At 51.2% G+C, this 12,734-nt stretch overlaps 2 protein-coding genes and 1 pseudogene across 3 annotated transcripts; 2 read left to right on the top strand and 1 right to left on the bottom strand.

The window, feature by feature from the left end:
* Nucleotides 1-3,432: 3,432 nt before the first annotated feature.
* Tulp2 (TUB like protein 2) lies at nt 3,433-7,663 on the top strand. Of its 2 annotated transcripts, none has more exons than XM_020158053.2 (7): nt 3,433-3,810; nt 4,722-5,036; nt 5,588-5,700; nt 6,277-6,391; nt 6,474-6,572; nt 7,064-7,235; nt 7,505-7,663. In XM_020158053.2, exons 1-7 carry the CDS (start codon nt 3,766-3,768, stop codon nt 7,636-7,638), a joined length of 993 nt encoding a protein of 330 aa, XP_020013642.2. In that variant the 5' UTR covers nt 3,433-3,765; the 3' UTR covers nt 7,639-7,663. The 2 variants fall into 2 exon arrangements, with proteins under 2 accessions (XP_020013642.2, XP_073914018.1); XM_074057917.1 differs by having other exon boundaries at nt 4,722-5,060.
* Nucleotides 6,756-6,837, top strand: LOC141418254 (U4 spliceosomal RNA; annotated as a pseudogene).
* A 1,079-nt stretch (nt 7,664-8,742) lies between the features above and the next one.
* Ppp1r15a (protein phosphatase 1 regulatory subunit 15A) lies at nt 8,743-12,721 on the bottom strand. Its single transcript, XM_020158052.2, has 3 exons — nt 12,452-12,721; nt 9,671-11,584; nt 8,743-9,203 (listed from the first exon to the last, which is right to left on the bottom strand). Exons 2-3 carry the CDS (start codon nt 11,573-11,575, stop codon nt 8,913-8,915), a joined length of 2,196 nt encoding a protein of 731 aa, XP_020013641.1. The 5' UTR covers nt 11,576-11,584; nt 12,452-12,721; the 3' UTR covers nt 8,743-8,912.
* Between the last annotated feature and the right edge of the window lie 13 nt (nt 12,722-12,734).

Here is a 12,734-nt window from a genome sequence, read left to right as displayed (position 1 = left end):
GAGCCACACTACCAGCCCTTTTATGATTTAGTTATCTTTTGGATAGGGTCTCCAGTTTTTGCTACCATGGGCCTAGAACCATAATCTTCCCTCCTATGCCTCCTGTATAGCTGGGATGATGGCCCATGCCACCATGCCCAGCTTGTTGGTTAAGATGGGGTCTCACTAGCTGGGTGCTGGTGGCTCACACCTGTAATCCTAGCTACTCAGGAGGCAGAGATCAGGAGGATCTCAGTTCAAAGCCAGGCATCCTCGGTAAATAGTACGTGAGCACCTACCCTTCACAAAAATAGGGTTGGTGAAATCAAGGTGAAGGCAGGGGTCTCACTAACTTTTTGCTCAGGCTGGCCTCAAACTTTGATCCTCCCATCTTTGCCTCCCCATTAGCTGGGATTACAGGCATGTATCACCTTGCCCTCAGGGCCTCTACTTCTAGAGGGGGAAAGAACTTCAGAACCAATGGAGAAGGCTCAGGTTCTGCACCTTCTGTGACTTCACATGGGCTCAGAACCCTAGTTGGACAGGAGGCAGAAGGGGAGGGACTGGCTCTTGGGCAAGTTGAGATGTCTTTCTTGCTGTCATTATGGGCCTGTATTTGTCCCAGGACCAGGGGGGATGAACTTGCTGCTATGAGGCTGCAGAAGCTGGAACAGCAGGTACCGTGCTCAGAAATCTTGCCATCCCTCCTCTCTTCCCCCACCCAAACCTCCCCAGAAACTCCATCCCAAGATTTGCTCTGGGACACCAAGTCCTCCCATTGGGAAAGAAGCAAATCCTGGCCATAAGAGTCCAAAAATTCTAAGGAAAAGGAGTTCTGGATGGCAGGTCCCCTAGTTGCTGGGGGAGGAGATGGCTGGGTGCTAGGAATCATGGATCTGAGGGAGAAGGAGGTGAGGGACTGAGGACCCTGGGACCGTGGAGGAAGGGGCTCAAGGGCTTTCCCATCCACCACCCCAAACCCGTCTTCCCGTCGGGTTCCTGGAACCCCTACCCCCGCCACGGCCCCTCTCCTGCTCCTCCAGCGGCAGCTATTTGAGAAGAAGCAACGACGCAAGCGCCAAGAGCCTCTCATGGTTCAGGCCAATCCTGATGCTTCCTTGCGTCACCTGCGACCGCGGCCATGGGTGGAGCGCAACCAGGGTGACAGCGGTAAAGAAAAGCTAGATTGGTTAGACAAGCCTCGTGGGCGGGGCCTAGGGGAGTCAGAGGGGTGGGGCTTAGCGGAGCCTTGGGCGGGGTCTTGGTAGAGGGAGCGGGGGCGGGACCTGGTGGGCTGAAGCCTGGAGAGTTTGAGAGCCTGGTCTATGGGAGATCAGGGGCGGGGCCTTCTGTAATTGAAGGACGGGGCCAGAAGAAATCGGTTATTGGGCCCTAGTAGGGCTAGGGGCGGAGCCTGGGAGGACCTCGGAATGCCCAGAGTGAGGAGGCGGGATCTAGGAAGTCCTGCCTGCCGGCTAAGTACAACAGGGATTTAAGGGTTTGGAAATTTAGAGACTGTGATTCATATATGACTCATGTATGACTACGAGAGCCTGGAATGGGTTTGTTTCCGTGCGGTGCTGGGGATCGAACCCAGGGCCTTACACACACCAGCCAAACCTTCTACCGCTAAGCTATATCCCTAGTCCTGACATGGGATTGTTTGGGAATGGAGCCCACAACAATTGAGGGGAAGAACTGGGCTTGTTTGAGCCTTGGGATGGAGTTTGAGTTCTGAGAGAGTCTTGATAGTTTGAGCTGCAGGGAATGGGGCTGATGTCTAGGAGGTCAGGGAGAGGGCAGATAATCTTTAACGAGAACCAGAATTTGTAAGATCGTTGTAATGGGCCTTGCTGCAACTTCTCCCAGGTCTTGGGAACCCTTTTCTCCAGGAGAATGTGCCAGAGGCCCATCTGCACTCTGCTGCCCACGGTGTCCTGGGCACCGTGAGCTGTGGAGGAGATGGCAGCTGCGAGCATGGCCCCCTTGCGTTGCCGACAGATGCAGGTACCAAGTCCTTGACCCATCTATACTGTACTCTGTAGAACCCAGGAGGCTGAGGCCCCAATCCTTGCTCTCCAAAGGACTCCTTAGTTCAGGATCCCAGCCCCTCTTCCCTCATCCGATGTCTTGAACCCCTGTCACCCAAGAATCTGAGTCTCCAGCCTTTCCTTCCCCAGTATGTACGTGGGATGCTGGTCTCCAGTCCTTTTCTATTCTGATTCCCAGGCAGTTCCGATTCTGACTTGGAAGAAGTGTCTGTGGAAAATATTCCTATCTTCCCCCTACCTTATAAGCATCCTCTGGGAATTCGACGCAGGGGTTGGCAACCCCGCCAACGACATGGTAATTTCAGGGACATGGGGGGTGACATGGTTTATGTGGCAAATCAGCACTCATCCTCTTTCTTTGATAACAGCTTGATTGACACATAACTCTCATACTGTATAATTCACCTATGTCAAGCATACACTTCCATGTTTTTAGAACATTCAGAGTTGTACAACATCGTCACGATGTTAGAACAATTTTAGAACATATTCAACACTCCAGAAAGAAACTCTGAGCCAGGCACTAGTGGCTCACGTCTGTAATCCCAGCTACTTGAGAGGCTGAGATGGAGAGGATCTCTGTTCATAGCCAGCCTGGGCAAATAGTTCACAATACCCCATCTCCAAAATAACCACAACAAAATGGACTGGAGGTGTGGCTCAAGCGGTAGAGCGCCTGCTTTGCAAGTGCAAAACCTTGAGTTCAAGCCCTAGTCCCACCCCTACCCCCCAAAAAATGTGATTCTGAATGTTTCATAATAATGGACACTTACAATGTGTGGCTGTGTCTGATTTCTGTCACTTAGCAAGTTTTTTATATATGTAATTTTTTTGAGACAGATTCTCCATATGTTGCCCAGGCTGAAGTTCTGGGCTCGTGTGAACCTCTCATCTCAGCCTCTGGAGCATCTGGAACTACAGGCATGTATCACCACACATGGGTACTTAGCAAGATTTGTTGTTTTTTGGGAGTACTGGGGTTTGACCTCAAGGCCTTGAGCTTGCTAAACAGGTGCTCTACCAGTTGAGCCACACTCTCAGCCCTTGTTTTGGTGCATCTGAGACAGGGTCTCCCTATGTAGCCCAAGTTGGTATTGAACTAATGATCATCCTGCTTCAGCCTCCTGAGTGCTCGGATTACAGGCGTGAGCTACCATGCCCAGGTTCTTAGCATGTTACAAAATTATCAGAACTTCATTACTTCTGTTCTAATGAGCTAGGAAATGATTTCAATAGAGTATTCCTAGTTGGCACCCCAAAATCCACTCCCCATGTTCATTACCCAGTCCCTTATATGGGGCATGGAGTGTGGCTCGTACAGTACTTGCCCAGCATGGGTAAGGCACTGCATTTGATTTAATATCACCATGAGGAGACAGAGAGAAAGAGAGAGAGAGAGAGAGAGAGAAGGGGAGAGGGGAGAGAGGAGAGAGAGCTCTAACTCAGTCCTTTGCCTCAGGGCAGGCAGAAACTCCTTGCAGAGCCTTCTATGCAAAGGGGAGGAAAAGGATGTGGCAAGGAAGGGCAATGAGTAATGAGTAGGGGGCTGAGAACCCAGGAGGTCTAGCCTCATCTAGCTAGCCCTGGTGATCTTTTCCCAAACTTCTGGGATACAGTTATTCTGAGCTCCATCCCTGGCTTCTTCTCCCTGTTAGGGGCCAGTGCAGAGGACAAGAGTGAATCCCAGGATGTTGGAGATGAATACGGGGTACCCAGACCTGGATCAACCCCTAGAATGGATGATGATGATTGGGGAAGCAGAGCCTTGGCATCCTGCAAGGTGGGAGGAGTCACAGGCACAAAGAATGCATCCTCTGGGGAGTCCCCCTCCCCTCTTTATCTGCGCTGGTGGTGGGCAGAAGCATCAAGCCTGTTGTGACAGAACTGGCAGAAGCACTGTGTGTGTGTGTGTGTGTGTGTGTGTGTGTATGAGAGAGAGAGAGAGAGAGAGAGAGAATTTATCAAGTCTGGAAGATCCGACTTGATGTGAGTTTGGCCATTAAGATGAAGCCTACTACGGGGCATGGTGATGCATGCCTGTAATCCCAGGACTCCAGAGGCTGGGGCAAGTAGATTGTGAGTTCACGGCCAACTTGGGCTATACAGTGAGACTTAAAAAAAAAAAAAAAAACGAGGAGGAAGAAGAAGGAAAGAATACAGCCCATGGAAAGGCACCGAGCATCGGAAAGGGCAAGTGATAGGGAAGGGCGAGTTGGTACTCATTGGGTGTATCTGGGCTTGTTATTAATTAATTAATTAATTAATTTGCGCAGTGCTGGGGTTTCAACTCAGGGCTACACCTTGAGCCACTCCACCAGCCCTTTTTTGCAATGGGGTTTTTTGAGTTAGGGTCTGTCGAAGTATTTGCCCAGGCTAGCTTCGAACCGTGAGTCTCCTGATCTCGGCCTCCTGTGTAGCTGGGATTACAGATGTGCACCACTTCATTACGGTATCTAGACCAATACCGGTTTTAGCCGACCAGGCAATGTTCTCAAACGGATTCTCTATTAGGGGGAGCGGGTGAGATTGTAGGTATCAGCCAATCAACAGACGTTCTGCACTTGGTTGGGCGGGCTATCTGAGATGCTTGACCAATAAGCAGAACCCATGTATAGTAGGGGGTGTGTCCTTGAACTGGGCTGGCCAATCAGTTGGCAAGGCTGGGCCTGACTGCCTCTTAACTTTGAGTAGAGGGAAGACCTGGAAGAGAAGGAAGAGGAGTCTGCCGGGACCATCTCCTTGGTGGCGACTTACAAGGAGGACGAGGAGTTGTCCGAGGCCCCTGAAGGCGAGGGTGATCTGGGCAACTTCAGTGTGGGATTCGCAGCCGCTTTGCTACCCCTTGCCCCCGGCCCTCGGCTGGGCGAAGACATGGAGGCTTATGTCCTGAGACCCGCGCCGCTGGGACGCGTAGTACAGTGCCGCATCCATCGGACCCAGATCCGAGTGGACAAGAACAACTACCCCTCCTACCACCTCTACCTGGAGTCGGCTGATGGTGGGAAGGTGCGGTCCAGCCCCTTGTGCCCGGTGGGTCCCCAGTCTCCTCCTCCTTCTCCTCTTCTTCTTCTTCTCCTTCTTTTCTTCTTCTTCTCTCTTTCCCCCACCCCTTGCACTCAAGGCCTTCACCTTGAGTCACTCCACCAGCCCTTTTTTGTGATGGGCTTTTTCAAGATAGGGTCTCACAAACTATTTGCTGGGGCTGGATTCGAACCTTAAACCTCCTGATCTCTGTCTCCTGAGTTGGTAAGATTACAGGCATGAGTCACTGGCGCCCAGTTGATAGGATGTTTTTTAAAAATTATATATTTATTTATTTTTAGTGGGAAAGGGATTTGAACTCAGGGCTTCACACTTGCAGAGCAGGCGCTCTACTGCTTGAGCCACGCTACTAGCCAATTTTGCTCTGGTTCTTTTGGAAATGGAGTCTCATGAACTGTTTGCTCAGACTGGCCTTGAACCGAGATCCTCTTGATCTTAGTCTCTCAGGTAGCTAAGATTACAGGCATAGGCCAACAGTGTCCAACTATGTGATAGGCTGTTCTTTCCATCCACAGCACTTCCTCCTGGCTGGGCGGAAGAGGAAAAGGACCAAAACCTCTAATTATCTCATCTCCCTGGACCCCACAGACATGGCTCGGGATGGGATGAACTTTGTAGGCAAACTCAAGTAGGCAGATCCCTGACAGAAGTAAAGGGAGTGGGGGGGAAGAGGATAAAAGGACTACATTTCCCAGCTCGCCACAGAGCACATTTCCCCCTGCTCTAGGGGCTGATGGGTTTTGTTGTATATCCGGAGGATTGGGAAGAAAAAGCTGAAAGTTTTGGATGACACAGGCTGGCTTTTTTTTTTTTTTGGTGGTACTGGGGTTTGAACTCAGGGCCTCAATGCTTGCTAGGCAGACGCTTTACCACTTGAGCCACTCCACCAGCCCTCAGGCTGGCTTTTAAGACATGTGACTTCTTCAGAGGGAAGGGACTGGAATCTCTAAGTGCCCCAGTGGGAGAAGAGGTCCGGGATGTTGTGAATTCTTGTGTTCTACAGGGAAGAAAGAAGATTCCTCAAGGGTCAAAGTAGAAAGCTCAAATAATATGACTGACATAAGAGAGGGCAGGGACCATTAGTACAGGGTGCATGATGCTTAATTAGAGGGTTGATTTGAGAATGCATTTCAAGTTCGGCCTAACAGTAACTACTATTATTACTACTGCTTCTTCTGTTCTATCTACTGACCTCCTGGAGCAGATCCAATGTCCTAGGTACCAAGTTCACCATCTATGACAATGGGGTAAATCCCAACCGGAAGAATTTTATTCATGAGACTGCCCAGATCAGGGAGGAGCTAGGAGTTGTGTGTTATGTAAGTTGAGAAAGTGGGGAGGAGTAGGGAGAGAATGGGGCAGGAGAAAGAGCCAAGGGCAACTGGAATATTATATTTTCAGGAGACCAATGTTTTAGGATTCCGGGGGCCTCGGAAAATGTTTGTGGTCGTTCCACGAATGAACAGCCAGAATCAGAGAATTAGCATCCAGCCACAAAATGTGAGTCCTCAAGATTGGGAATTTCTTGGCCGAGGGAGGGAGGGGGGCTCTGTGGATCCCTTGTCCTACACCCCAGGAAAGGAAGGGTCACTTGTGGGTTGTAGGTCACCTGTGAAGCCCGAAGGACTTTACCAGACTCTCATTTCAGAGAGAAAAGACTAAAGAATTAAAAATTCTGTCTGTAGCTTTGCTCAGTGGCAGTATTGTAGCCAATGAGGTTTATCAAGCCACGGTTATTGCTAATTGAAAAAAAAAAAAAAATTCTGTCTGAAAGCCAAGAGCTGGTGGGCCTGGTGCGCCTGTAATCCTAGCTACTCAGGAGGCAGAGATCAGGAGGATTGTGATTTGAAGCCAGCCCGGGTGTTGGTGAGACCCTATCTCGATAAAACCCTTCACAAAAAAAGGACTGGTGGAGTGGCTGAAGGTGTAGGGCATCTGTCTGGAGGGCTTCTGGCAGTCTAACAATTCACTTTTGCTACTTTACCTTAAAGGAACAGGAGTCACTACTGAGTCGCCTCCAAAGAGGGGACAGCCATGGGTTGCTTTTGCTGCAAAACAAAGCCCCTTTGTGGAACGAAAATAATGGCACCTACGTGCTTGATTTCCATGGTCGGGTTACTCTGGCCTCGATAAAGAACTTCCAGATCATGCTTCCGGATGACCGTGAGCTCCTGGGAAAGGGTTTACCTGGATTAGGGGGCTGGGTGGGGTGGGGGGTGTTGGTGAGTGCATGAGAACTACCTCTCCCATCAGCACTTGGGCGTTTTCCTAGACCGGGCAGGTGCCTAGCTGTTGCAGAGCCTATTGGGAATTGTAGTTTACAGTTCCTAGCTTAGTAAGGATACTGCTAAGGCTCTTAGAAGTGGTAGTTCCCGAAGTTGAGAGGCCATGAGCAGGTGTGACTAATGTTTAGTTCCTGACTTCCTCCTCAGCGGACTATGTGGTCCTCCAGTTTGGTCGCGTGTCTCCAGATACATTCACCATGGATTTTCGATATCCTCTTTGCCCGCTCCAAGCCTTCGCCATCTGCTTATCGAGTTTTGATGGGAAACTGGCATGTGAGTAATTCAATAAAATGACATCCATCACTAGCTTCTTCTATGCCTGTGCATTTGGAGAAGAGTTCCTGTACAGTCCTGTGGTCTGGGGAGTGGGCTGTGCAGCAATGCTTACTGTCTTGGAGGTCACAGGCATCATGGGGGCTGGGCCTTTAAGAACAACAAAGGCAGAATACTCAGAGAAGCACGTGGAGCCGGGCACAGGTGGCTCACACCTTGTAATTCTAGCTACTCAGAGGCAGAAATCAGGAGGATCATGGTTTGAAGCTAGCCCAGGCAAATAGTTTTAGTTTGCCAGACCCTATCTCGAAAAAACCCATTACAAAAAAGGGCTGGTGGAGTGGCTCCAAGGTATAGGCCCTGAGTTCAAACTCCCGTCCCCAAAAGAGAAGAAAAGCAGGTAGTGCCTGTAGGTCGAGCCAGGGCAACTAAAACCATGTCTGATAGACTACACGTGCAGGGTTGTGAAGCTGGACCTTTGGCCCACCTGTTGAATTGGACAGACCTCTTGAGCTTGTAGGGTTCTATAAGCTGTTCATATGAACTTGGGCCAGTAACTCAAAACATGCATGGGTGAGAGTGAGACTAGTCACATCACAACTAACATTTGTCTAGCATCTATTTGATGAGCCTGGTTTTAAATTTTAACTTCCTACAATCCCTTATGTATTCATTTTTCGGGTGGGGTGGTAGTAGGGTTTGAACTTGGGGTCTCACTCTTGCTAGGCAAGTGCTCTACCATCTGAACCACACACCCCAGTATGGACACAAAAACCGAGACTATGGGCACAGGGCTTATAAATGTGAAACCAGGCAAATAGAAGGGTTTTGTTTTTGTGTGTGTGTGAAAGTGAGGTTTGAACTCAGGGCCTGAAGAGCTTGCCAGTTTATGTATGTATGTATGTATGTATGTAGGTGTGTATGTATGAATGTACGTATTTATTTCCAGAGAAAAACTACAGAACCCCCAGTCTTTCTTTAATTGGAGGGATGATGGGAAATGTAGGTTATCTTCTATTGAGGGACCGGTCTTTTTTTTAATTCCCCTCACCACCCAAATACCTCAGCGACCACCAGGGTGGATACTGTTAATCCACACACGGAGAAGTTGCTCACTACAAATCAAAAGGCTTTATTCTTTATATAAAACAACACTTTAAGAAAAAAGTTAATAAATTACATGTAACCACTTGCAGTTAGACACGCCTCCCGCTGAGGTCCAAGCTTGCAGCTGGGGCTTCACCAGGAAGGGAGGAGGGAGGGGGCGTGGCCACAGCATGGCTCAGGGGCGTGGCCTGGGCGGGGTCTCCGAAGGGTCGCAGGGGGGAGGCAGGAGCTGGGTAGGGGCAGGTACCGGGGACAGAAAAGACAGTGGGTTCCCGAGTCGTGCCCAAGCTGTGGCCCGGGAGGCGGGGGTGAGGCAGGGGCCCAGCTCCTCCTGGGCCCGGGCGATGCGGCGGGCGAAGCGGCTACGATCCCGGGCGAGTTGCTCCCAGGGGCCCCGGCGGGCGGCCTGTGCCGGCCCTGCCCAGACAGCCAGTAAATGGACAGTGACCTTCTCAGAAAAACGGACCTGGGAACAGACAGGCAGACACACGATGGAGATTCAGACAGATGCACAGGGCCAGAGGGATCCAGACAGCAAGGGTGGGGGGAGAGAGAAGCAAAGAAACACTAGTGGCACAAAAATGCTTGCTATTTGGCTAGTCACCTGCCTGGCATGGGGACCGGCTGACTCACTAATGCTAGAGATGGTTTCCTGGGGCTGCCCTTTGCCACAGCTATCACCACCTCCCACTGGGGCCCAGCCTCTTACAGAGGATTACTACAGTGTCCACAGCCCTCCCAGCAGAGTTCCTATGCAACCCTTTGCAACAACGGGAATCCAGGAGTTCTGCCATCCAGCCATTTCCCCAACCCACCCCTAGACCTAGAGGTTCAAGCTCACAGTCTCCACCTCCCTTGGGGACCTTGCACAAGACCCTGGGTTCGATTCTCAGCACCAAGAAAAAGAAAAAAATCCCAGCCCTCAGCACCCACCTTTCTGGCCTTTAGGGGAGTTTCAGGGTCTGAAACCTGGGCGGGAGCTTCTGACAACTTGAGCCGCCTTTGCAGTCGGAGGGGCAGCTTAGGAGCAGCCCAGGGAGGTGGTGGCTTCTCTCCAGGCAAATAGATGGCCACTTGCAAAGGGCAGGGCTCAGCTTCCTTCCTTTTCTTGATGGCTGCTTCTTCCTCTGCCTCCTTTCCAAGTCGACAGATCCAGCCCCTGAGGGGGATGCTCTGGTCAAGAAGGGAGGGATATGAATCTGAGTCAGCTGCTTCTCCTCCCTCACCTGCCTCTGAATCATCAAGCCTGTCCTCATGCTTCTCACACTCATCTTCCTCCTCCGTGTCCTCTCCTGGCTGATACACCCAGGCCTTCAAGAAGGCACTTGTAGGAGGGGTGGAAGAGGGAGCCTCAGTTTCTCCCTCTTCCTCATCTGATCCCAAATCACTGTCCTCATCATCTTCATCCTCTTTGTCCTCTCCTGGCCGATACACCCAGGCCTTCAAGAAGGCACTTGTAGGAGGGATGGAAGAGGGAGCCTCAGTTTCTCCCTCTTCCTCAGCTGATCCCAAATCACTGTCCTCGTCGTCTTCATCCTCTGTGTCCTCTCCTGGCCTATACACCCAGGCCTTCAAGAAGGCATTTGTAGAGGAGACGGAAGAAGGAGCCTCAGTTTCTCCCTCTTCCTCAGCTGATCCCAAATCACTGTCCTTGTCGTCTTCATCCTCTGTGTCCTCTCCTGGCCTATACACCCAGGCCTTTAAGAAGGCACTTGTAGTGGGGGTGGAAGAGGAAGAATCAGCTTCTCCCTCTTTCTCAGCTGATCCTGAATCACTGTCTTCATCTTCCGTATCCTCTCCTGTCTGAAATACCCAGGCCCTCACGGAGGCACAGGTCAGAGGGATGGAAGGACTCTCAGCTCCTCCTTCCTTCTCAGCTACTCCTAAAGCACTGACCTCCTCCTCTTTCTCTGTGTTTTTCTTACTGGGTTCACAGTCAAAAGCCCTGCATAGGGACCTCTGAGCTGGAACTAAGGCACCAGGCTCTGGGTCACCTCCTTCCCCAGCTGTGTCTCCCTTTTCCTTAGAAGCCTCTCCTAAGCAACACTCCCAGATCTTGGGGTTGGAGCCTGAAGATGCAGGGGAAATGGAGGCCTCCCTGGCTCCTTTATTTTCGGTTCCTTTTTCCTCCGTGGTTTGATCTTCTTTCTCCCCTGGGCAAGACACCCAAGAGCTGGGCTTGAATCCTGGAGATATGGGGGAAGGAGAGGCTCCTGGCACTTCTTTCTTGACAGTTTCTCCATCCTCCGCCTCCTCAACTGCTGGACAACCCTCCCAATGTGGTGATGGATAAGAAAACTCAGTCACTCCCTCGTGGTGACCAACTCCCTCTTCTTCGGCAGCCTCCTCCCCAGTGTTCCTATCAGAATTTTGCAGGCTTCTTATCAGAAGGACAGGGGACAAGTGTGCAGGCTGGCCATCTTTAAATTCCCTTCCCTGCTCTCTAGGGACGCTGTTTCCTTCTTCCTCACAATATTCTTCATCGTCACCATCTGAAAGTCCCCAAGTTTCAGGAGAACTATTGGCTTTCAGGCCAAGGCAAGGCACCTGGTCTGCTTCTCCTTTGTCTTCAGGTACACCACTGTCTTCCACGTCCCTTTGAGGATGCCTGCCACAGAGGATATAGGGGGTGGCCAAAGCATCCTTAGTGTCTAGCTCCAGGCCAGCTTCTACCTGATCAGCTCCTATTACTGCTTCCACACGCCAGGGCTCTGGTGGTCCTGGGCCCCTCAGGCGGCTCCAGGCCCGACTGAGGAAGCCCCTCAGTGGGGACAGGAGGTAGAAGGCATGGGTATCCCTCCAGAGGGTGGAGTGATGGTGCCCTTGGCCTGGAGCCATCTGTCTGGGCTAGAAAAAAGGAAGAAGAGAAAAGGAAATAAAATTCAGGAGCCATGTGTGGTGTGGTATTACACGAATATAATCCCAGCTACTTGGAAGACCAGTCTGCACAATTTATCTCAAAGTGAAAAAGGGCAGGGAATGTAGCTCAGAGCACTTGCCTAGCATTCAGGAGAAGCTACGTTCAATCCCCAGTACAAAAGAAAAAAAAAAAAAGCCATTTAGGGAATGGCAATCAGGGCAAGGCCCTGAGTCACAGCAACAAAAATAGCAACGTGAGACTCCTTAACCCTGATTCTTTCCAATCCTAGCCACGCCCATCTTTGTTCCCTTGATTCCCTTCTCTCTCCTCAATACCCAGGAGTCTGCGTACCCCGTTCTCTCCTTTCTTAGACCCAAGAGTCCAATTCCCCTTTTTCTCCAGAAGTCTCAGTTCGAAGAACAAAGGCTTTCTACTTGCTTCGCTTGGGAACAAAGAAAGTCATAGTCTCCAATTCTCTCGTTCTCCCGAGGATGGATATTGAGGCCTCCATCACCTTCCTGCCTTGGAGACTCAACATTCTGACCCGGGACGAATCCAGCATTAAGGGCTCAAGAGTCTGGCTCCCAGATTCCCTTCTCTCTCAGGCTTACGATTCCAGCCCCCCCCAAATCCTTTCCTGTCCAAGACCGGTCTCCCAGCCCACTCCACCAGACCCCTTCCTGGCCATTCTCAGACCCAGGAGTCCAGACCCCCCCAAATCCTCCCTCACAACTCAGGCGCTCCGGTCCAGAATTCTCTTGTCTCGGAACTAACCCCCTCCTCATTACAGAGGGGGAGTCTGGGCTCCAGCCCCCAGCTACTTGGAGTCCCAGGCGTTCCGATCCCTTACTCACCGTCTGGGGACTGCGCGTCACCCCGGAGGTAGAAGCGCCGGCTCGGGCTGCCAGAAACGATCACAGGTCCGGACGTCTCGGGAGGCCAGCGCGTTCATCTCGCCCTCAGGCGTCGGGCTCGGAGATTCAAAAGTATCACAGAGTGCCACAAGCCTTGTCGCGACAAATAGATGCAGGGTCTTGGGACGTCTCTCATGTAAATATACACAGCGTGGGAACTGATCCAACTGCTGGTGACACCGCAGGCACGGCTTTTATAAGCTATGTCAGCAGACGTGGTGAC

The sequence above is a fragment of the Castor canadensis genome, chromosome 16 (assembly GCF_047511655.1).
Source record: "Castor canadensis chromosome 16, mCasCan1.hap1v2, whole genome shotgun sequence".
Taxonomy (NCBI): Eukaryota; Metazoa; Chordata; class Mammalia; order Rodentia; family Castoridae; genus Castor; species Castor canadensis.
Note: the sequence above shows the minus strand (reverse complement) of the source record. Positions and strands in the feature narration are given on the sequence as shown.

What these genes read in the sequence shown, in the direction of transcription:
- Tulp2 (XM_074057917.1), top strand. Translation starts at nt 3,766, where the DNA reads ATGGATGATGATGATTGGGGAAGCAGAGCCTTGGCATCCTGCAAG. An exon ending in GAGCCTTGGCATCCTGCAAG is followed by an intron (nt 3,811 to 4,721) that starts GTGGGAGGAGTC and finishes AACTTTGAGTAG; the next exon opens with AGGGAAGACCTGGAAGAGAA. An exon ending in AACTTTGTAGGCAAACTCAA is followed by an intron (nt 5,701 to 6,276) that starts GTAGGCAGATCC and finishes CTCCTGGAGCAG; the next exon opens with ATCCAATGTCCTAGGTACCA.
- Ppp1r15a (XM_020158052.2), bottom strand. Translation starts at nt 11,575, where the DNA reads ATGGCTCCAGGCCAAGGGCACCATCACTCCACCCTCTGGAGGGATACC. An exon ending in CTCCCCTAAAGGCCAGAAAG is followed by an intron (nt 9,204 to 9,670) that starts GTGGGTGCTGAG and finishes GTCTGTTCCCAG; the next exon opens with GTCCGTTTTTCTGAGAAGGT.